The following is a 24,845-nucleotide window of genomic DNA, read 5'->3' on the forward strand; positions in this document are numbered from 1 at the left end:
ACCATGTATATCCCTCTTCTCTTATAAGAATTTTACATTACTGTATACTTTTAACCCTCGGATGGCAGACCATGAAGAAAGCCCCAATATTAATTTAAACTCGGAATTTCATACTATTTTGGTTTTCTAAATATTGCATTGTTTTTTTGTTTTTTTTTCAAATTATTATTTCAGCATCTAAAACTCTTTTTTTAATTTATGGAAGAGGAATACATTTACGCACTCGCAAGCCAGCTCTTTCGTGCTATTCAGATAGGGGAGGACCTGGGCTCGCACCAATCACGCCAAAAAATTCGGAGTGGTACCCTACCCACTAAAACCTCTCCCCTGCGTGGGCCACTGGTATCCTTCCGACCTTTGGAGTCCCAGCATATGAAACTCTTTCGTTTAAAAATGATACATTCAACTTTAGGTTAACACTTTCGCTACCAGTGTCATATACAATTTGTGATGTCCCGATTTCCATTGAGAGCCCAGCGTCACACATGTGCGACGACAATCAATTTTTATGTTATCTCTGCATATGGCCTAGCATTACATGTTTGTGACACATTGAAGAACTAAATTTATATGCTCATTTACTAGATTTTTATGCTGTCTAAAAAAAGTATATTTTACAGAAATTTGAAAAATAGTAATGGACTGTGGTTAATATCGTGTTAATATCTTTGTATATGTATTGTATTTAATCCTGTTCAAGGATTAATTGTAGTTGTATTGCATATTGCAGTTTGGTCCAAATATTTATTTCTGCATAAAAAGTGTTGCACTATGTAGCTACATAGTTACGCCAATAAGCGCACTGACCGTATCCACCTAACACTCACTAAAAAATAGCAGCGATTGCATCAACCAACTTTAAATGTAGGAAACTTATTCCGCTTATCATAAAGCTGAAATTGCATGTACGAATATATTTTAAGTAGTAGTTCAACGTAGGCGACAGTCCAATTACTGCAGCCTTCCCTTAATTAGCAAATCAAGTTTCTAAATTTTAATAACTTCGAAATTCTAATGAAGTTAATAAAGATTTAACGTAAAATTACAAGAATTCAAATAACAGTTATTTATGTATGCCGAATAAAAATTGCACAATTTAATTGTAACTAGAATTGTAATTGTTAAAATTAATGCTGGATGAGCTTGATCTTTTTATTATTCTTATATCATCAATGTAATTTTTAACCCTGATTTAATATTATGTTTTTTTGTAATGTATCTGACATTATACCCTTAGGAGACACCTGAGGCCTTTTATTGAATAAATAATAAAATATTTACTTGTTTATTGCTTTAATTGTTCATATTACTTTTTTAATATGTTTAGAAACGTAATTTAAAAAATAATGATTATACTTTGATAATTGTTAAATGTAAGAACTTATATGTTGATATTAAACCTTGGTTAATGAAAACATTTTAAATTATCATAACTAAAATATTAAATTAATTTAATCTTTACTAGTCAAAAGCCTTGTATATGGAAATATTAACATTTAATATAGGTTTTCTATATAAACATCTCCCATCCTAAAATATTAAAAGTTTGTTGAGCATTATGAAATAAATAGTTCCCTTTTCTTTTTTTGTTTTCGTTTTTCTTCTTCTTTTATTTCTTTTAAATTCGTCTTTTTTCCTGCGATTATATTATATCTCCTCTCTTCTTTCCAACAACGACTTTCGTTTTTCTTTTTCATCATCGACATTCTCTTCTTTTGGTTTCATTTATCCTCCTCTTTAAGCTTATTTTTTCTCTTTCCCGCATCTCCCCGGTATCGGATCTCAACTCGGTTACATTTTCAGGCATGCTTGTCCCATCGATCGTTCCTTTTCCTTTTTTTGTTTTTAAATGCTGCTGCGTTCGTTTGTTTCTTTAGAAACGTGTAATCGCAGTGTAGTGAAAATAAAAATTAACTGGGAGCAGATCGATTCGTTCAGGAAGGACAATTTTCCAGGACGATTTAATTAGCAAAAGTTTATTGGTTAATTTGAAAAAATCACCTTTGATAAAAAACAATGATATAAATAGGAGTAGTGACCTTTTCGGACATTGAAGTAAACACCCAAATTTTTAATTAACATAATTAAAATGAAGCGGACTTGTAATTTTATTGATTTTTGAATATATTTGCATTCTACATCATATTGAAGGTCTGCTCTTTTTCACTACTCCAAAATATACGAGAATACTTACAATGTTTCGGATTCACTCGAAATTATAGAAGAACTTCAATAACTCGAAAATCCCTACAAGACGAAAATTTTCTCTATTCCCTTTGGTTTCATTGCAAACACCTCTACAACTTAAAATAAAACTTCCATTAACTCAAATTATTTGTCGCATGTTTAATGTGCATTTTACCTCTACAACTCGAATTCAGGAAAACTCCAACCTCTACAAGTTGAAGTTTACTTGATTTGCAATACGCTAAAATACCATTAGGAAGAAAAATCTCAGCCTTTTTTAATAATAAAGAGGGATGTTTCCGAATGGCCCCACCAAAATTGAAAATTCTGGTTCGGTATACAACCTAAATTGACTACCAGAAATCGATTAAAATTGGTTTCAGAGCTAGATTTAGTCTTACTAGAGCTAGTCTTACCGTTTTCGAGATATCGTTATATGTTCGTGATATGTATCGCATATGTTCAGTATCGAATAGCGCATGCGCAGTATTGAATAGCGCATGCGCAGTGTTGAATAGCGCATGCTCAGTATCGAATAGCGCATACGTAGTCCCAAAATTGTACAAAAATTTCTTACCACGATATCTCAAAAACAGTAAGACATTCAGCTTTGAAACCAATTTTAATCAGTTTCTGGTAGTCAATTTAGGTTATATACCGAACCTGAGTTCTCAATTTTGGTGGGGCCATTCGGAAACACAGCCATAAAGAATAATATTCCGAGTATAAGACTTGTCTTATAATTATGTTTACTCATGGAGGTACATATATGATACATAAATTGCATATTTGGTTACAGGTGTACCATAAACAATTGACCTTCAAAATTTGAATTTGTCTTCTTTTACACCTCCCCAAGTCGAAACCGTCGTACAAAGTCTGTATAAGTAGATTTTCCATTTGTTGCATTTCTCTTATGCTACTCGCTAAGCTAAAACTTTCTATAACTCAAAGATTTTTTTTAACTATATTAAAGCCTCAAAATTTGAAATGAACGTAAAATTTTATAGTACACTGTACGCTCTAAAGTTAACTGAGTAAGGAGGAAAATTGAAACATTCTGAAAACAAAAGAAAGATTACTTGTATATTCTACGAGCAGAACGAAGAAGAAGAAAAAAGAAGAAGAACGGACATTGCGAAGAAAAATCGTTGGGAATATATTTTCAAAGTAGAAAAGAAAGAAATGTAAAACTGGAACTGGGAGAATAAAAACAAATAGAACTTCAAAAAGAAAAGTACAATGAAGGATGAAACGTTACAATATAATTTACAATCTAAAACAGAGAGAAAGTGGTAGAAAAGGAAATTGTTTACGGTAGGTTTTGAGGGTAGATTAAACTAGGAAAGAGTGAAGAAAAGTTCGTATGTACTCTTCTGATAAAGCGAAACAAAGTGTGTTTTGTGTTCTTTGATAGATAAAGAGAAAAATGAAACCGTTCATTGCATAACCTATGATGAATGATTGAAAAATACAGTATGTACCAAAAATAAATAAACAATGCAAAATTTAACCAACGTTATATTTTTGTAATGAAAAATGTTTCATTTTAGGAAACACTACAGAATCATTCTCAAACATATGAGGTATGTAAAATCAAAGGAATGCAAATGACATTTTTATTTATTTTTAACATTATATTTAACAATTTAATTAATCATTTTTGTTCTGAATTCAAAAGTTTTGGGCCAAGTTGTTGACTAAAAGTACAAGTTTATTTTTAACCAGGTTATTGTTGTTGATGGTATCTGCTATTTTTTTTTTCTTCCGCATTTTAATGAAAAAAATTTTGCAATCTTTACATATACGCATTGGCATAATTAGGTAGGGACGGCTTGGCTCCCTAAAAATGTAAATTGGACCCTCTCCAAGAATATAATCCGACTTCCTCACCATGCTAAAATACCAAATTCCAGAATTCGAAATTTCTAAAACTCCAGAATTTTTAAATTTCAAATCGCCAAAACTCTGAAACTTGAACATTGGAAAATTTCAGAAGTTCGAAATTCACAAATTCCACAATTTCTCAATTTTAGAAGTTGAAAATTACAAAATTTTAAAGAAACCTGATGGAGCCACTGCCTGTTAACATTTTGCCTAATTAATTAAGCAATAAAGATGTAAATTTCATGCATTCTTCGATCGAGAACATTAATAACATTTCTTTTTTACGATCAGTTGTAGTTGCACGATAATTTTTGACATTGATTAAAATATTTTTAGTTTTAGTACAGCTCACAGATATTCTTAGTGGATAAAAAATCAGCATCCAATGGGAACTGCCCTAAAAGATTGATAGAAATTTCTTTTAAATAATTCATTATTATCCCCCCCCCCCCCCCCCCCAACAGGACATTCCCCAACAGGAATTCTAGAACTTCAGAACTCCAACATTTCAGGTTTATAAAATTTATAGACTCCAAAATCATAGATTTCCAGAATTTCAAAATTTCAAAATTTATAGACTCCAAAATCCTAGATTTCCAAGATTCCAAAATTCCAAAATTTCAAGATTCTACGATTCCGAAATTCCTGAACTTCAGATTCCAAATTTCCACAATTTCAAATTTTAGAAGTTCAAAATTTAAAGATTTAGAAATTTCAGAACTCGTAAAAATTCCAAATTCTTACAATTCAGAAATTATAAGATTCAAAAATTCTAATGTTCTAAACTTCCAGAATATCATATTTCTAAGTAACCTGGCCCGTTCCAAAAAGATCCTCGTAACGTCAATGACAATAAAACCTAAAGTGATCACAGCAACGGTCAACACATTGCTAAAGAGGTACATGTAAGTAGTGTACATGTAAGGTAGTGTAGGTACATGAGGTAGGTACATGAGGTGTTGTTCTTCCTTCCAATATTAAAGCTATTCATTTAATTGTAAGATAAAAAAAGAAAAGGTACTAATTTTTAAGATTTGTTAAAATATAACAGTGATTCAATTTTTTACTTCACGAAATATCAAACAAAAAATCTGTTTCATGTCATAGAGATAACAAAGCAGCCGCAAGGAAAGAATTCGAATAAAAAGAAACCAAAAGAGAAAAAAAGGTTATCCGCTGCAACGGTTGACGTCGGCGAAGAGAGATGCAGGGGGAAACAAAACGAGCAGGTTATCCTCTGCATATATCAAGAGGTAAGAAGATAAAAAGGGAAAGGTTCAAGAAAAAAAAATTAAAATTGGGTAGATACAGTGGATGATCAAATTATTAGAACCACAGTATAAAAAATATCTTTTCGTTTATGTGTAGAAATAAAAATCAAAACATGAAAGCTTTCACACTGGATAATTTCTTGTTAACAATTTTCCTTTTTGTAATCTTGTAAGTAATATTGTAATTTTTTATAATTACTTAACTTATACAATTATAAAAAATACAGTTAAATAATATCAGTGAAGTCAATTATGTAGACGACTTTTATAATTTGATCATATAATTAAGTTTTAAAATTGTCTATTTTTTTTTTTGCAACTTATTATAAATAACGTGGGTATTGATAAATAACGCACTATACTTTATTAAACATCGGTTCAACCACCAGCATGGTGGTCCTCTTTAAGCTTTATTAATGTGACACTTTTTCAAACAAAGTTTACCATTATAAAAATATAAAATGTAAGAATGATTCAGAGTTATAAAATTCAGTTTATTACTTTAATAATCGTGCTTTCACAAAATTGTATTACCTGTATTGTAAATTCTATGTGCAGGAATGTAACATTAATAAAGGCTGAAGCATAAAGTAGACTGTTAATTTATTAACCCTCGAACGGCGGACCATGGAGAGAGCCCCATTTTCAATTTAATTTTACTTTGCATATTATTTTCGTATTTTAAATTTAACATTGCTGCTTTAAAAATTGCTCTTCCAGTATATGAAGCTATTTTGTTTAAAAATGATACATTTAACTTCAGGTTAATAACGTTGTATATTTTTTATAAGGTTGGGTTACAACTGACCCAAGCTTCGCTGCAGCAGGGTTGTTACCAAGACTCTGTATAAAATCAGAAAAAATAAACAACTTAAAAATTTAATAAAAGAAAATAGCTACAACTCTGATTGTTCGAAGAAGAGAAAGAAAATTAGGTAGCATGTGTTGTTTGCTTTAGGGAGGAAAAGAGACAGAGAAGAAGAAAACATAAAAGAGAGAAAGGAGGAGGGAAAAGTTACTAACTATACGGTTTGAAGTAAGAAAAGAAAGAGAAAGCAAGAAAAGAAGAAGCGTTCGAAAGAGAAAATGGAGGGAGAAGAGAAGACGCGAAGGCAAGTCAAATGTTAGCGAGTGTACGGCAATGGAACGTCTTTAAGACCAAGGAGGAACTTATATAAGAAAGCAAGATGGCAACCGGTTGTCCCTGAGCCACGACCGGCATTTATTTGCACATTTTTATCTATTTTTGAGCCGACCAAAAAACTTCGCGCAACCAGTTCGCCCGATGGCGCACATGGGTCGTGCCTCGCACCGTCCAGATTTTTCTTTCCCATGGTCGAATGCGTTTTTATTGTCACCAAAGGTGTCACACCATCGAACATGTAACATTCTTCGTTACATTGTCTCTTTTTGTATAATCTTCCATGAAGAACGTTAATCTGGTATCTCCTATGTTCTTCTCGTAGTTTGAAATTACTATTTTAATGTTTTACAACATAACTTTTGGATGAAAATAAAAAATTTTATGGTTTTGGTTTTTATAGTTCGTCTTTAGTTTTTTTTATTATCTAGGCATATTCTGTTAAAAGATTATACAAATTTACAGTTTTACAGTATTACAATTATTATGAACATAAAAGTAGGTACACTGTAAACTGAATGCAAAGTAATTACATTTATATTAAAAGAGGTACACCTGGAACTTTTTTTACATTTTCTTTTTTATCATGGTTTATTCACCTTCAAATGGTTCATTTAACATGTTTTGGTTGCGGTTATATGATATATTCGTCAATTATATAAATGTCAATTTCTAAAAGAAAAAAAAACACATTTTTTTTATTTTCCTTAACACATTAGGTATTTGTCTTTTGTTTCATGTATTTATTGAATAAAATGTTGTTATCAAGTGCTGTTTTATATTTTAAATTGCTTTTCCCATCGTTTACTTTAGTTAAACACAAGTCCTACAGTTCGTTACAAATCAATTTATATACATTTTCTACTGTTTTTTATTTACATTGTTTCATTGTTATAGTATAAAAATTGCCACATAACAAATTGTAATTAAATGATTGAACCCTTTTTGTTCTGAAAGTTAAAATTTCTAATATAATAGAAATTAATTGGAGTTTTATAATATAACTATGTATAATTTTTATAATATCATTAGAATAGATATAGATATCAATGTTCATAACATAAGTATGTAAAAAATAACTTTTTATATACTTTGTACCTATATAAATTATTTATATTGCTTGAATCGTTTACGTATGACGAAAGATTAAGATTTTTATTTGTATTAAAAAAAATGTTTTTTTGTTATATTCTAAGCCACAGTATAATCTCTAAATAATGGATCCAACCTCTTAAATAACGTATCTTTTAGCTTCATTAATTTTTCACAATATAATTGCTACTCCGTTATAATTAATCAACTTGGAAAATATAGGGTTTTCATGCTCCTAAGATATTCAATTAAATTTTGATCAAATTCCCCCTACGCTATAAGGTTGCTCTAAATTTTTTAAGTGGCGTATATATTTCCTTGTTTTTAAAAATTCCGTTCGCAAGTGTTCCCCAGACATTTTCAATGATATTAGTGTCAAAATTTGAATACTGTAATTTGGCTCCATACATTGGCGTAACCAAGATTTTTATTGGGATGGGCCAAATTCCTTAAAAGTTTTGAACATCGGAAACTTTGAAATTTTAGAATCCTGAAATTTTGGCAATTTGAAATTTTTAAATGTTAAAATTTTGTAGATTTCGAACCTTAGAATCTTAAAATGTTAGGATGGTGAGGGGACCAATCCACAGTTTTAGGAGGCCTGGCTACCTAACTATACCATTGAATCCATGTTCATGTGCTTACGTCTTAATGTTGATGGAATTATTATCTCTTTCAATATTTAATATTTTTACAAATAATGTATTAAAATATGTTTCACAATTTAATATGTTTATAATATGGGTAAAAGATCAAATATATGTTTCGTTAATGCAGTTTATCACGTGGATTGTGTGTTTCCAATTATTCTGAGGTGACACTTGAATTTTCATAGAGATCCATCCAGGGCCGACGTTGGGAGGGGGGGGGGGGGGGGGGGGGTCGAGCAATTATCCAGGGTGCTAGATCTGTAGGGCGCGCCGCAGCTCGGTATGACTAGTATTTATTAATTTGTATTCGTTTAGATTAGTAAAGCTGCTGTCTAGTTTAACAATTTTTACAATCTAACTACAGATTCATCGTTTCATATTATTACCTTGTCTTTTTTTCTTAAAAATTTTGAGCCCCTGAATGGGCGCCACGATAATCTTGCCCAGGGCGCCAATATTGCTAAAACCCGCACTGGATCCATCGCCCATATTATTAGGAATTCTGTTTTGTTTACTTAATTTAGAATATTTGAATTATGTACATATTTAAAATGATGGATAATCGAAATAGCAAAATATTTTGAAAATAATAAACAAAATTTCTAAAAGGCAAAAATCCTACCTCGCGACACTTTCATGTTTCAACGTGGCAACCAAAATATTAAAAACTAATTTGAAGATCGATTGCATATTTCTGCAAAAGCTCCACTGCGTTCGAATTTTTCCTGTTCGTAAAATGGTCGTTGAAATATAAACCGAAAAATGGCACAGCAGAGAGAAACGATCGCGTTCAGCGTACTTGATCGTTAACGCAGAAAAATCCCAAGATACCTGTCATTGGAAACTTAATATGCTGCAGTATCGCGTAATCACGAAAACCATAAACTTCAAGAGCAACAAGCTCTCAAGCGAGCCGATTAAATGAGTCAGCTTATCGTCCATTAAAATCTCTATCAAATGGGAAACGAGTACACCGAGGAAATAACATTCAATTAATAGAATAGCAACTCCGTCTCCAGTGCATTTGTACTGTTGGGTACAAGAAGGGCCTCTTTTTTTGCATAAATGTTCTAATTAGATTCTTTATACATTTTTGCATATACCACTTGAATTTCATTTGAAATTTGTCTTTAAAATTTACATGTAAATTAATGTTGACCAATTGATCAAAAATTCATCTCAATAATAAAGGAAAAGACTCGAACTTTTCTAAAAGACATTGATCTGGCTACCTAATACTTTGATTACCCACAAATGTAACAGTGGTCGCTAATAACCACAAAGGTGTATGCGACCCTAAACAATTAAATTAAATTAAATTAAATTAAAATACTAATATCGTCGAGATAAAAATTTTAAGAACTTTTGCTTCCCCTATATCGCCACATTTCCCAGGGAATCCTGATGTGGTCGCGAGTGCACAATATCTTTTCCTACAGTTGCAATCTTCCCAACCATACTATGACTCCTCTACCAAGATGATGTAGTTTTTAAACAAATTTTTGTCCTCGATCAACGAGAAAAATATGATCGGTCAATATTATACTCGCCGCTGGCAGATGTCCATCCGTATCATTTGCACGGGCATCTGTACAAGTATCGAATGTAATTTTCATTCAAACACAAATCACTCGTTGCTCGCATGACGCTTTATTGAAACAAGCAATTCGTCCCCTCCGCTTCTTTTTACCATTTATACTCGGAGAACCGTACGCCCAATCATTTGCTTCTCGTGTTTGCTCACACGTGACTGTAACGTCGAAAGATGTGTGTTTGCCTGGTCGTGTATGGAACGTGTACGCTCGTGTACCGCGTATAATAAAAAGAGAGCAGCTGAAACGACTTCGACCCGTCGATCGGCGACCTAATAAGCACACGTCTCGACTCTCGTTCTTTTCGTTAATTACTGTGTCCGTTTCATCGCGTTACTCAAAAGTGGGTTGCCTTTTCGTTTTCTTTCCTTTTCTTCATCAATTTATTTAATGTTCACGATGAAGAAATTGTTTCTTTGTGACTGTAAGACTAAACTATAGATATTCATGCAGATGTATATTTTTCATGTTCCACATGTTTTAATTATTTTACATTAACGACTGATAAATGAATGTATTAAATGTTATGTACATACATATATTTTTTTTATGATACACTTTTTTTGTATATATTCCATGATGCTTTCTACGATCAGTTTATAGTAACTGTTATGCCTTGTCTACACTCGTAGACAAAATCGCGGAACTCGTGTCTATAGACAATATTCCGCAACTGTCTATAGACAAATGGAGAACAAAGCGGGTGTCTATGATTGTTCCATAGACGAAAATCGCAAGTATATTGTCTTCCATCTTGAATGGAAAACGAGACAAATTGCGCTACATCTCGTAGTGGAGACGTGTTCATAGACAGAAACAAATGACAGCGACACCACAGACAGCAACGTCTGAACTCATGGTGTTATGGCGACTAACTGTAGATGTGACGTGTGACAAAGTCGATCGACTGTGCTGCAAATTATTCGCGACTGTCTGTAGACAAAGTTCTCGATTTATCTATAGACAGTCGCACGATTTTGTCTACGAGTGTAGACAAGGCTTTAGAGGTGTGCGAGTACTCGTAATTTACAAACCGAGCTAAACTCGCTTCAATTGTTCGAGCCGAGTCGAGCGCTTGAATTTTGCCGAATTACTCGAAATCGACGAACTGTTTGAAATAAAAGCGAGCTACTCGAATATAACTTCGATTTATTTGAAGATGAATTTTCAGCTCGAATATTCGAGTAGTTCGATTTTTTCTAGTAGCTCGCTTTTGTTTCAAGCAGTTCGTCGATTTCGAGTAATTCGGCAAATTCAAGCGCTCGACTCGGCTCGACCGACCGATCATTGTTTGACTCGAAATTCGAGTGCTCGAACAAATCGAGTACTCGCACACCTCTAGTAACTGTACTGAAATACTATTTACTATAATTTGAATTTAGTAATGCCTTGAATGAAGCTGCGCCATTGATTAGAGTTTAGGGGAAAGTTCATATTAATATGTACCGTTTTGTCTTTTCTATTCGATTTATATGCCTTCTTAATTTAATTTAATTTAATTTAATTGTTTAGGGTCGTGGTTATTAGCGACCACTGTTACATTTGTAGGTAATCGTACAGTATAAAAAGTATTAGGTAGTTATAGCGAGTTATACAGTTCAACGTCTTTTAGAAAATCTTGTTCACATTTTTTCTCTGTTGTTCTTCATTTTCCGCTCGAACGTAGCGTTACATTCGACCCCGACTGCGGTTGTTACAATTGTCTCCGACCATGCTTTTGGACTTTGATTACAAATCTTCACTAACAAGAACTTTAAAAGTATTAAATGACGGCAAGTATTACATTCAAAAGAGTCAAACTATAGGTTAAAAGAAAAAGAAAACACTTTCTTGTACAACAAATATTTATATCACGATTTTAAGACACTAAGAAAAAGTTACTTTAGGGTATACTTCCTCTATATCACCATTTTCCTTAAGTGCAAGACCAGAATATGAACAGTGCAAGAACCCAATTACTGTGAATCACATATTAGTAGATTACCCAAAATTTCACAATGGAAGGAGGAATACTAACCTTGGCGAAATATTAAGTACCTATTCACAGTGCAAAAACGTAATCAAAATTGATTCCATCGACATGAGACACTTAGTATAATATAACATTAATTGTGCAATGTTAACTATGTATTTGGTGTATGTCTGTATTGTATGTAGTAGTTGCTAATACTCAAATGAGGGATGAGACTTAAAATAATAAAATTTTAAAAAATCTTGCTGCGTCTCTTGCCCGAGTCTCCATAGTAAGCGACCCAAAATGTACATGTTCGCACAGCCATCAAGACTTTAATGGAACAGGATCTCAAAGGATCAAATTGATTAAAGAACTTATAAACCTTAAGCTCCAACTGCCTCTGAACACTGCTTTGTTACTTAAAGGACCTCATATTGCAACGTATTCTTTCATTTTTCAAAAGTTGTAACCTCCAAATATAAACTGCATATACAATTTCTCATACTGTAAAGCGAATAAATCTGTAATATGATTTGAAAGCTTTAAATAAAAAAACAAAGAACAAAAAAGAAGGGCGTCGCAAACAATTCTAAGCATTTTTAATATCGTATTAAAACGAGACCCAAATCGAACCTAAAACTAAAGCCCCATGAAGGGGAAGAAGTCAACGATCCAATCGCGTGCGATATAAGAAAGGGAGAGGAAGTTTGAAACTGAAACACATTCTCTTCTGATTGCTCTCCAGTATTAGGTACATGTAGGCGTTAAATTTTGTCATTTTGATTTGTAAACCCGTTTAGTATGAAAACCAGTTTCGATATTTAAAATTGAAAAATATTATTAAAAACAGTATTACTAACAGTATTGCAACCGCCTTGTGTTTCAGATCTACAGTTTCAAGTTAGGTTTACATTTAGTTTTAAGGTGGTATTAAAAGTATTTAGATTCGTTTGCGACACTTTTTAAAAATGATATTCTACCTTTTCAATACTCTTCTGAGGACGCAATGTTTGGGTCCTTTTGCCCCCCGCCTGCTATAGACGATTCTTGGTGAAGTTTCGTTTATTTACATTAGAGCGATTATTTTTATCATCAGTATTTCTTGCAATTTCGAAGCTAATAAAACGTATACTTATTATAAAACGAAGAAATAGAAAGAAATTTGATTTGATTGCAAGAAAATTATTTGACAATTGCATTATATTTCAAAAACATTACTGTATGATGGCTAAGTGCATAAATCGGTTAGATTGCAGTTTCCTGGGTAATTGATCTCGACTATTTTATCGGATAAATCAAGGTCGGAGAAGAGGATAGGAAGTGTCCCGAGGTCGATATCACGTGGCGTTACAAAGTTATGGCCATTTTAAAAAATCACAATTTGGAGAACTAAAAAGAACTAAGCTGAGGAGAACTAACAAGGGAACATCGGGGATTGATACACTCCGATTTTGATGAAACTTTGCATAAATATTTATTAGACCTGTTTATTGCAATAGACCTCAAGAAACGGTATAACTTTTATTTCAACTATTTTTTTATATCTTTTGTTGTTTACGATTTATAAGCACGTATATAGAAAGGGCGGTTCGGATAAAAGGGTTGATATCTCCCTCAAAGTGAAAAACGGGCACCAACGAATTACAGTTATCTTCATAAACAGGTCTAATAAATATTTATGCAAAGTTTCATCAAAATCGGAGTGTATCAGTCCCCGATGTTCCCTTGTAAGCTAAGCTAATTCAAAGGCTAGCTATTCTAGCTGACAAGTTAGGTTGGGTTAGGTTAGGTTAGGTTATTTTTTGAATTCGAAATTATCGGAAAATTTTTGAAAAATTGTGACTTTTTAAAATGGCCATAACTTTGTAACGCCACGTGATATCAATCTCGGGACACTTCCTATCGTCTTCTCCGATCTTGATTTATCCGATAAAATAGTCGAGATCAATTACCCGGGAAACTGCAATCCAACCGATAAATCAATCATAAACAACAATAATTTGTAAAACACACTCTGTACCTGAAATATGCTGCACTAATTGTTAGAGGTGTGCGAGTACTCGAATTTCGAGTCAAACAATGATCGGTCGGTCGAGCCGAATCGAGCGCTTGAATTTGCCGAATTACTCGAATTCGACGAACTATTTGAAGCAAAAGCGAGCTACTAGAAAAAATCGAACTACTCGAATATTCGAGCTGAAAATTCATCTTCAAGTAAATCGAAGTTTTACGACAGCTCGAATATTCCAGTAGTTCGATTTTTTCGAGTAGCTTGCTTTTGTTTCAAACAGTTCGTCGATTTCGAGTAATTCGGCAAATTCAATCGTTCGACTCGGCTCGAACAATCGTAGCGAGTTCAGCTCGACTTGTAAATTACGAGTACTCGCACACCTCTACTAATTGTATTCAACCAGAATAAACGCATTCTATTTGTATATATTAATTTTTCCTTTCTTATTCATGTTACTTGTACTAGTAAAAGCAGTGGTAGTCAACCTGGCTTTTCAGCTTTCATGATGGGCGGTAGGGGTATTGTCCGATACTGTGGCACTTTCCCTTTTTTTAATTAAATTAACTTTTTAAAAACGTTGAAATGGAAATTTTACTTCCATTACTACTTCCTTACTTCCTTTACTACAAGTAAAGTTACTTCCCTATTTTATAAATTACCATTACTGTGGAGCCGGTGGGCGGTTAGAAAATTGTACTGCTAACAGAGATACAAAAGTTAGCGGTAGGTATAAAAAAGTTGACTAACCCTGAGGAAAAGAAATCAATCACTACAAACAAACAAAAAATTTTATTTGGGTCTAAACGAACCCAGACATAGCCATTCGGTGGCTCGCCGTCCTAGTGTTAAATAACCCTTACGAATATATTAAAATTTTAAAAAATTTGAAATAGTAACCAAATATGTAGTAGAGTATTACTCTTTGCTTAATGATTCTAGAAAGCCACTTGTAAATAAATCATAATAAAAATTGTAAATATTGTTTGTGCCACACAGATCTACTTTACCTAATTGTTCTTTTTAACTATATTGTTTATTTTTGGACATTCTTTATGAAGATTTCGAGCAGATTACAGTTATCGGAGAGCTATGTCTTATTGTCAGTTGAAATTGGTGGCAATTAAAAAAATGATGACGGCGTTGTCATAAAGTGCATTTATAACACGAAGAACTGCAGAACTCTTCGCGAGATTTCATCAAGCTTAATTAAATGGAAAAGAAAGCCGGTAATCTGGCCGGTCGTAAACTTTCAACGGAAAATATTAAAAGTGAAGTAACCCGTGACTTTGGGGCGGAAGAGGAAACGGTAACAATATCGAGGAGGAACGAGATTTCGCGTTCTCCAATTCAAGTGGTTACATTTCACGCAGCCGATTCCCATTTATAGGCGATTTAATGTTTCCGAGAACATTCGAGAGAAACGTTTCTGAGTTTACGAGGAAATTGATAAAGCATACCTGTGCCTTTCGCGTTGTAATTCTTCTTTGATAGGCGTGTAAAATAAATGGGACAAAGTGGCACAATAAAATCTAAAGTTATGACTCTTAATAATGGGTCGAAACGTCATTAAAAAAGAGCTTCGTGATTTATTTATTTAAATTATTCACTAATCCTTTAAGCAAGATTGGTTAACTTTGTTGCAGAATTGTCTTAATTTTGATATAATAAATACATTTTTTAACTTACACCGTTAATAATAATAAGAAATTACCGATAAACAAATTAAAAAAATTTAATTGAAATAAAATTCTGTAATATTGTCAATTTACAATATTCTATTTTCTATAATTTTATTGATAATGAAACGCTCAAATCATTTATTATTTTATGTAATATATTTGTAACGCAATACAACGCAGGGTTAAATGAAGTAATTAGAATTTCATGTAATTAATATTTAATTTGATCAATCGAAACTGAGTATAAACTACAACAAATTAAAGCTTATTGTGCGAAACTCAAATATTTTGGTATTTTAAATAAATTCTCTGACTAATTGTAAGATCGAGAAAATTACAATCCAGATTCATTATTATTATATCTTGTGATAGTAGCGCAATCATAATTGTCCAAAAGGGGGATCAAATTTTTTCATATCTTATTAGTAATAACATTAAGTCTAATTTTTTTAATTTTTGTTTATTCCAGACAAAATTTTCCGATATTTATTTAAAAAAAAGAGATTTTTAATTTCTTAATAGGGAGCTTATCACATACTTCTGACTCCCATAGTTGCTCTAGTGTCTTAAGAGTTATAGTAATTTATAAACGATACAATCTGTGTAAGTTATGTGGAGCATTGGGTCATGGAGGGAAAACACAATCTATTTTGTACTTTTTAAATAACCTTTTTCAATATATTGAAGTTTAAAAAAGATCTAAAATACCAACCAAACAGTAAAGCATTATCATACCTATCAAATTGTTGTTAAAAAATTATATCCATTATGAAGAATCATTTTTTACCGTCTCACGTCATAAAATATAACGTTGAATAAGATATTCCCATACTTTTAGTTGATAATGTACATCAATCATGCGGATAATATAAAAATGTAAACCCGTTACGAGCTTATTACGAGCTTTCAACGGGACGAGCAAGAAACAACATGGTGGAGAAGCTGAAGAATGAATGATACGTTGAAGAATATACGCGTATCACGTTCGCAAAGAGCTAGGCTCGATTCATAAGATTTACGTGGCCGCGGTTTGATATTAAACGCAATGATGTTGCAAAATTTCAATCGTTCCAGAGGAAAGGTGGGACGCAAGGGAAAGAATTACGTATGAGGACGAATTTATGAACCGGTCGAGACATCCAGACAAGTGCTCGGAACTTGGACGTATGGTAACCCTGTTCGTTGGAACATGTTTCTTCCCATGAGCTGTAGTCGAAGCATTTGTTTCGCTTTATTTGTATCAGTGTCTCTCAAAAGAAACAAGTTTTACTGTAACGAGCTTTCGATCGAAAGTTATTATATTTGCTTGTGAAGAAAAAAAACTAATCAATCGTGAAAGTTTGATCTGTAGCCTATTATCCCTTGGATGGCGGACCATGGAGAAAGCCACTATTTCAATTTAATTTCGTTTTTCACATTATTTTCTTTTTTTAGATTTTACACTTTTCTTTTAAAATTATTCTTCCAATATATGAAACCCTTTTGTTTAAAAATTAAACATTTAATTTTAGTAATAATATTCTTGTATATGTTTTATAAATTTGAAAATTAATGTACATATAAAATTCGACAGGGTCTGATCAGCCCTCAAATAAAATTAAGCATTTTAAATAAGCAATTTAAATTTATTTTATGTTTATTGAATGGTAGAAAATTCAAATAAAATAATATTTTAAGTAGAAAGTGATAGGGTATTTTAATAAATAAAATAATCTTATCTTTAATTTGAAGCACACATTTTTATTTAGATATTGAAGTATACTTCGGTTTTAAAAAATGAAGCTGTCTCTGATTAAAAATTGAACATTTTAATAATCCGTAATAATGTCTTAACGATGTGATTGCATAATTGAAATGCTTGAAATATTCTTTTACTATTGAATGATTCATTATCACTTCGCCGTTAGAAAAAATGTGGTAAATTGTGTTCCATAGTTTATATGTATATCGAGTGTTTCATAACATTTGAGATTTATTCAAAACAATGATAAAAATTCTTATAAAAATACTACGTCATATTTAACCTCATTTCCAAGTTAAAAGCATTTTTGTATTTCAATAATTTATCAGCATTAAACACATATTTTCTTAAAACATTTTCTTATCTAGCAGACGTCTATTAAGGAATTATACCAGAAATAAACGTCTTCTTTCGTCTGAATTACTTTTAATACATCTGATACGTTCATTGAATATCTGCTACTGCCTGCCTTTATTTGTAATTAGATTTAAACCGAACAACGCATATAACTTGAAATAAAGAATATGTTTTTTGTTCATAGTCTTCAATTACTGTTGAAATGGATAAACACGGCCCTCTAAAAGTATTGATTCATAAAATGTTTCTTCTGTATAACATTTTTAAGATTAAAATTAATTTCCCAATTTCGAAAAATTCTTTCGTTAATTACGTAAAAATTAGTTTTATCAGAAATTAGGTACAAAGTTACAGTGATGGTTGTAAAAAACTACTCCAAATAAGGGTCCCCAGTTGCTCGATATTGAAACTCCTTTAGTATAAATACCTAGTTATTTACATTTTTATTTGATAACTTTTGAAACATGCCATCAGTGCTTGATCCTGGAGCCGGGGGATTGGGGGGGGGGGGGGGGGGGGGGGGGGGGGGAGAGTACATAATTCAAGTATTTTATAAAACTTAATATCCTTTTAGGTATATATTTAGAAAGTTTTTAAATTTTTTTCTCACAATTTTTTTTCACATTTTTTTAGAATGTGACAATATGTTTATATATTATTACATATTATTCTTGGAGGAACAACCCTAATGATCCCCTCTGGATCCCTTACTGTATATTATGAATGCATACTAAGTACATTTTTTAAAATTTTGAATCAATTTGTCCCCAAGAAACCTAAAATATTAAAGAAATAAATATAAAATTTTATAAATTTATTTATTTTTAAAATAAATATAAATATAATAATTTTCATTCTGGGTCACGTAAACCCAAGGATGATAGTAGAATTAAATAATATAGTTTAAATACTTTTTCATATACAATCATCCTCTTTCAAGTTGCAATATACAAAGTAAAGTATCAAATGAATCAATTAGGTATATTCAATCCGTTTTGCATTGAATTGTAACGTACTTTCGCCACCGAACGCATAAAATTATAATTTCAGCGAAATAATTAACTAGTGAGCTTGCAATTTCCGTCGAAACGGGCTCCTTACATATCGTCGTGACTCGCAATTACTGCGATACGCAATTTATTTGCGTAATCATGTCGGAAAATCCTGTTAACTCTCCAATTTAACATAATAAATCGAACTGACGCAACACATCATACATCGATGACTTTTTCTTTCGAATGAATAAATTGATTACCAATACTGAAAAGTTATCGACCGCTATTAAATCTAACTTTAAATTCACATAAATCGCGTGTCAGAAACAACGCAAAGTTCGTTTTAATTTATTAAAATATTCTAGCTTAAAATATTTATGGCGTAACCATATAAATACCATAGGTTATTGTTTTGTAATTTCTTTTTAAAGATTAATAAATATGCAATGACTTATTTTTATTTTTCTCTTTGTTTCTTTGTTTATTTATTTCTTTATTTATCCAATATTTTTACCAATATTCTGATCCTCTTTAGATCATTATTTATACATGTACTGTTTACAATTTGTTTGTATTTTGCATAACTAATAAAATACAGTAGGCCCCATTAGAAGTTTTTAAATTAGGATTTAAAAATCCAGTATTATTTTCTGTGAGCAACTTGAGGTCTGATATTATTACTGAGCAATTTGACTGAGCTAAACATTTTTAATTAAAATATTTTTATTTTGACTAATATTTTTCAGTAAAAAAAGAACATACTGGTCTACACGCGTCAGGAACAGTTTTTCCCTGTTAATATAAATTTTTCTGTATTTATATAGAGCACAATGAGGCTACTATTTTTGTTTACCATAATGTTAATTAATTTTCCAATACGAACTGCAATTTATCATTAACAAATGAAAAGCCATTTTTAGCTTATTTAAAAAGAAAAAAAAAGAACAATGAATTACTCATTGTACCAAATATACCTGCACAGTTTCAATGACCCGCTTTCAAACAGTATCACGCGCGCACAAAATTGATAACACCTGGCGGCCGTTAATTATCTTACAAAGTAGAGCCTCTCAACAGAAAGAGTCCGTCCGTTGAAAATCGTCTACAAAATATCCGACCGTTGTCGAGGTGGCTGTAAGACGTAATCCATGCCTGAAAGAGTTAACGAGCGTCGCTCTTTGATCGTTGTTGGACGAAAGCGAGGAGAGGCTGGCCGCTTAGTTTCACAGAAATCCGGGCTCCTTTTTCCCCGGCATGGCACCTCGGTAACCGAGTAACCAAGTAACCAAGCGACCAAGTAACACCACGCAACGCGGTGTGGCGCGACCCGGAGTAGAGCGAGTAGGAATCGCGAGATGTTGCGCACGAGGGGAGTAGCGTCAGATAAGTGGTATAGTAGCGATCTCCTGGGAAAGAAAGAGGAGCCAGCTTGTGGAACGAGGAGGAGAAGCAGAAACAGCGGCTAAAGAAGAAGAAACGGAGTTGGAAGAGGTTAACGGCCTCTGGCACAGTGGTGATAAAGAGCCAAAGCAGCGGAGGCGAAACCGCAGAGAATTCGAACCGACTCTGTAGAGAATACGAGATGAGTGGAACCTTGGAAAGAGTAAAGGGTGGGGGAAGGCGAGCAGCGACACGCACACACGTGTCGATATTTTCTGATTCGTTCGGAAACAACGGTCACGCTATTCCGCGAGAATCGCTTCCTCGTTTACTGTTTGTCGATGGGATTTTCGTTTTGCTCGAAACGGAACGACGATGCTTTGAACGCGATTCGACGCGGAACATTAAATTTCACGATTGTATCGTTTCACTGTTGAATACGGAAACGTTGTACAGTGAGGTTACGTCCTTCCGACTTACATAGTTTCATCAACGCAACGCGATAATCAATTGTTTTTAATCGATATAAGTATTGCTACAGTAGAGCGTCAGTTATCCGAACCAATTGAATGAGTGGCGGGAAAAACGTTGTATGTTGGATTTTCATAATTTTTTTTTCAGTGGAATAACGTTAAATGTAGTCTATCGAACGAAACCAACGCTGTTATTAATTCATTCGGGCGTTAAGCGCCTGGTGGGTGTAGTCTCTAACTCACTCAGGTTAGTTTGTTTGGCCCGAGAAGAAAATTCTTTACTCCGACGAAGAGCCAAGTGTTGGTTCTTATTCAACGGGAATCAACATACCCATTGCGGATTAACTACGTGTACATCAGAAATGCTGCCAATTTCTGATACAATCGTTACAAATCGAAGTCCAAATTATAAAAACAAATTTGATCTCTATAATATCTATAAATGCAGCCATTAATGTATTATAAAAAAAAAAGAATAAATTTTGGATCGCGTTTAGAAAAAGTTTTTTACATTAATTTTTGTGATCGTTTTTCTCTTGGACTCTTCAAGTGGAAAGTGTAATTTCAAAAGTGAAATGATTGTGTCCTAAGTAATTACAATTATAATGTATTTTATTACATATAGCTATTTTGACTGCAGTAGTAAATGTATTAACCTAATGTGTACATAGGTCTGTAAGGTATCTTCGTCAAAATTAAATTAATTATGAACAATTCCGTATTCAAAGTACTATATAAGGTATCAATACACATACTTAATTGTTGATTTTATGCATAATTTTTCTGCCCAATTATGTTATGAAAATTGGTAATTACCCATCTTAATTAACATTATGTTATTTTGTGACGTAAATGCCGTCATATATCTAGGAGATATCTGAGGTTTCTTATTGTATAAATAATAAAATATTTACTTCGGTAATACTTTAATTCTTTATATCAAAATTGTAGTGAATTTCAAACTCTGGAAAGTGACGACCGGGACTATAACCCCTTTAGCCCCCCCTTGATCCGGCGTTGATATCAAATTTTAATTGATAAAAACACGTTAAATTATCGACCCTACAATATTAAGTTACACAATTCAATTTTTTTCAATCAGAACTAAATTTGAACTTTTTATTGAGAAACATATTGAAGATTATGTCAGTTAACACGTTGAATGTCGCCAAAAATTCTTCTCGCAAACATTTTTTTATGTAAAATAAGGCTGTCTGCAAAAATTTCAGTCGAATCGCATTTGACAGATTTTCAGAAATACAGCTGTATTAACCACGTTTTTACTTTACGTAATCGCAATGGAATAATGGAATACAACGGATATGAACAATTGTTTTTTGAATTCCATTATATATTTCTTCGGTTTTTAACCATTTTCTGCTCTAATAAAGTCCCTATTTTCAACTAACGGCCATACGACTTAGGACTACTACCGGTTCTCGTCCGATCACCGAAGTCAAGCTAAGTTCGGCGCGGATAGTACTTGGATGGGTGACCGCTTGGGAACTCCGCGTGCTGTTAGTTCTTTTTTTTTTTCTTGAATCAAAAACATTTAACAGCTGTATTCGATAAAACTCTTTTCTCTTTAATTTCTAACCGACTTCGAAAAAGGAGCAGGTTACTCAATTCGATCAGTATTTTTTTCTTTATATGTATGTTCGCTGATTACTTCAACTCCGAGACGGAGTTACTCAACCTTCGAAAAGGTTGAATTGTATATAATATACTATTTAACGATCAAATAGGTTTTATTAATAGCTGTGGAATATTGATACAAATGAAATAGAAATTATTGTATACCTTTTAGCGCATTTTGTAAATGTAGCGAGCAGTATCATTAATAATAATTGTTACGCAGTCATATAAACGAAATATAAATTATTTTACAACTTTTAACACATTTTGAAATCGGTCGTACTTTTTGTTAAAAATTATTTTATTTTTGGTTTTATTTTAAATATATCAATATTGTTATATATCACTATACATATTATTCAGTAGAATAAATAAAAGTTTCTTAATTCCTAGATATAGTGTTTTGAATCCAATCAATGAAGGAGGAGGCCTTGGTGTAGACAGATGGTGCACCGATTGTACCGCATGGGACGATTCCCCAGGACACGATACCTATGAGCTCGTTGTTGAGGACCAATGGACCACCAGAGTCACCCTGAAACCACGATTGTGAAAATTAATAAAACGGTACCAGTTAGATCGGACAGAATTGTACGATCTCTTACGCTGCATGCCGAGTAGCCACCAGTGAGAGGACCAGTGCAAACATTGGTCTCGTGCAATGGAGATGGGCCTACAAGATATTCCACGGCTCTTTTGCAGGTGGCAAGGTCGATCAGGGGTAACTTGGCGGTTTGAAGTCTGTCAGGCATGATTGGATTGTTACTCCTCGAAGTTGATCCCCAACCTGTCAATGTAGCTGTTCCGCTTGGTGAGCTACCTGCTCTTGGTAGGCTCACTGCCTTGACTACGCTGTTCATTGTCAGGGGTTTGGACAATTTCAACAAAGCGATGTCATAGGGAGCTACGTTTCTAAAATTTTCGATTAGCAAAATTAGAGAATAGGCTTGAAATTTTAATGCAATGCATTCAGAAAATGAAATTATAGTGTTTGAAGTCTAGTCTACCCTCTTACCCAACGTATTGTGGATGAACGAAGGACTTCTCAACTCTGATTACTTGTTCGGAATTTTCTACTGTGTTCAAGCTATGTTTTCCACCTTTAACCACGAAGTTACCATATGACGGAACAGCAAGGACGCAGTGTCCAGCTGTAACGACCCATTGGCTATTTATGATAGATCCACCGCAGAAGTGTTGGAGGGATGTGATACCCCACTGAAGAGTGACTTGCCATGGAGCGGAACCTCGTTGAGCTTCTGATCCTCCAACGATACGACTGTCCAAAAATGGCGTGGGGATCCCAAGGTAGGGCTTTGCTGTTGAGAAAGAAGAACAGTGTTAAATTGAAAGTGTCGTTTGAGCAATGTGACAATGAAATCCTAATTTAATATTGTAATATTGTATATTATTTTAGATGGTAATATTAGTAAAAATTCACTTACTGGCTGCAGCCACTGCAAGAAGTGCAACAAGAATGATCAACTTCGAAGACATTTTGATGGTTTGATACATTTCGATGCTGTTGGATCTTAAATAGGAGTCGCTCTTCCTGATACCGATAATGATGACGTATCGATAAAGGTAGCTTTTAATCGCTGTAAAAACAGCGATACTTGTTAGATTAAAATGATTTCAGCATGTCCAGAGATTTCATTCATTTTCATGATCGATGTGCCTGTTTTATCTGTTGAATATTAAATTGCGAAACTTACAATTTCCTGAACACTCCGACTCTAAAAAATTTTAATTAAAAGGTGATCGTTGGGAGAATTATGTTTTGGACATTTCATAATGTATGCCGTGTAATTATTAATATTCCAATTAGGATAAAAGATTATATATCAAAATTACGAACATGTGACATTCTAAATGTGTTATATCTCTAAAATAACAATAACAATTTTCTACTACAATTGTAGTGTAATGATAAATTAAGGTTATCTATATTGACATAGCATATGTATCAATAATCTTGAAATACTATTTTAATTTTATTTGTTTATTTTGGAAGGTCTAACAATAAGTAACCACGCAGTTGTACGTTGTCTTTAATTATTCATTCTTTTCTTAGAATTTTTAAGCTGATAACGTGATATTGTTCTTATTATTGCTTCCAGTTTTTCAATTTTTAGATATAATCTGTTTGTATTGATTTGTTTTGATCGATACGATTGTAACCTTTTGATTGGGATACGAGCACCCGCAATCCATCATGTCTTTCCCGCCATTGATAAATTATATTTGCTTTGTACGAAATATTTTCGATATCCAGATATTATTTTATACCTTTTAGCGCATTTTGTAAATGTAGCAAGACTCGGAAGCCCCTAACCCCGCAAGGGGCACAGGGTAACCAAGGTCGACCTTTGGTCGATCCAGGCTGAGCCCCAACCGAGCGCGTCTCCGGGTGGCGGGTAAGAGGACGACCGATTGCATGATGTGGACCCCGTGTACCATGGAACGGTTCACCGTAGGTGACCGAGATGCGTGTCCACGGAGTGCTCCTGCCAACGTATGCTATAAGGGACCCCCGAGGGCCCAAAAGCCCCGTCGCGGCCCAGCTCCCCAAGCCAAGGTGTAAGCAATCGTGCCGAGGGCTGGATGGCACCAGGGTAACGGTGTCGCAAACGATGCCCTTGGGGCACCAGGCGCCACCCCGTTGTATTTAGCCTTACCTCTGTAAGCGGGTTCTGCGGGGGCGGACCTATACTTCCCGGCTACTCGTGGGATCTACATGGAAGACACAAACAACACAAACAAAAACAACACAAACACTGATTCACGCACAGACGCACTC

General features: G+C 33.4%; 1 protein-coding gene, 1 long non-coding RNA gene and 1 other non-coding gene across 4 annotated transcripts; 2 read left to right on the forward strand and 1 right to left on the reverse strand.

Moving 5' to 3' along the window:
- Positions 1 to 2,850: 2,850 nt before the first annotated feature.
- Positions 2,851 to 6,864, forward strand: LOC117603256 (uncharacterized). Of its 2 annotated transcripts, none has more exons than XR_013062132.1 (5): positions 2,851 to 3,663; positions 3,741 to 3,773; positions 4,867 to 4,979; positions 5,182 to 5,514; positions 6,304 to 6,864. It is a non-coding gene; the product is annotated as an uncharacterized LOC117603256 (long non-coding RNA). The 2 variants fall into 2 exon arrangements; XR_004581172.2 differs by having other exon boundaries at positions 5,182 to 5,327.
- Positions 6,865 to 21,813: 14,949 nt separating this feature from the next.
- Positions 21,814 to 21,934, forward strand: LOC117603603 (5S ribosomal RNA). Its single transcript, XR_004581248.1, has one exon. It is a non-coding gene; the product is annotated as a 5S ribosomal RNA (ribosomal RNA).
- A 215-nt stretch (positions 21,935 to 22,149) lies between these two features.
- On the reverse strand, positions 22,150 to 23,651 carry LOC117603292 (trypsin-like). The gene is made up of 4 exons (XM_034322286.2): positions 23,491 to 23,651; positions 23,061 to 23,364; positions 22,651 to 22,957; positions 22,150 to 22,580 (listed from the first exon to the last, which is right to left on the reverse strand). The coding sequence occupies exons 1-4, from the start codon at positions 23,558 to 23,560 to the stop codon at positions 22,428 to 22,430; spliced, it is 834 nt and encodes a 277-aa protein (XP_034178177.2). The 5' UTR covers positions 23,561 to 23,651; the 3' UTR covers positions 22,150 to 22,427.
- Positions 23,652 to 24,845: the final 1,194 nt, after the last annotated feature.

The sequence above is a fragment of the Osmia lignaria genome, chromosome 4, assembly GCF_051020975.1.
Source record: "Osmia lignaria lignaria isolate PbOS001 chromosome 4, iyOsmLign1, whole genome shotgun sequence".
NCBI lineage: Eukaryota > Metazoa > Arthropoda > Insecta > Hymenoptera > Megachilidae > Osmia > Osmia lignaria.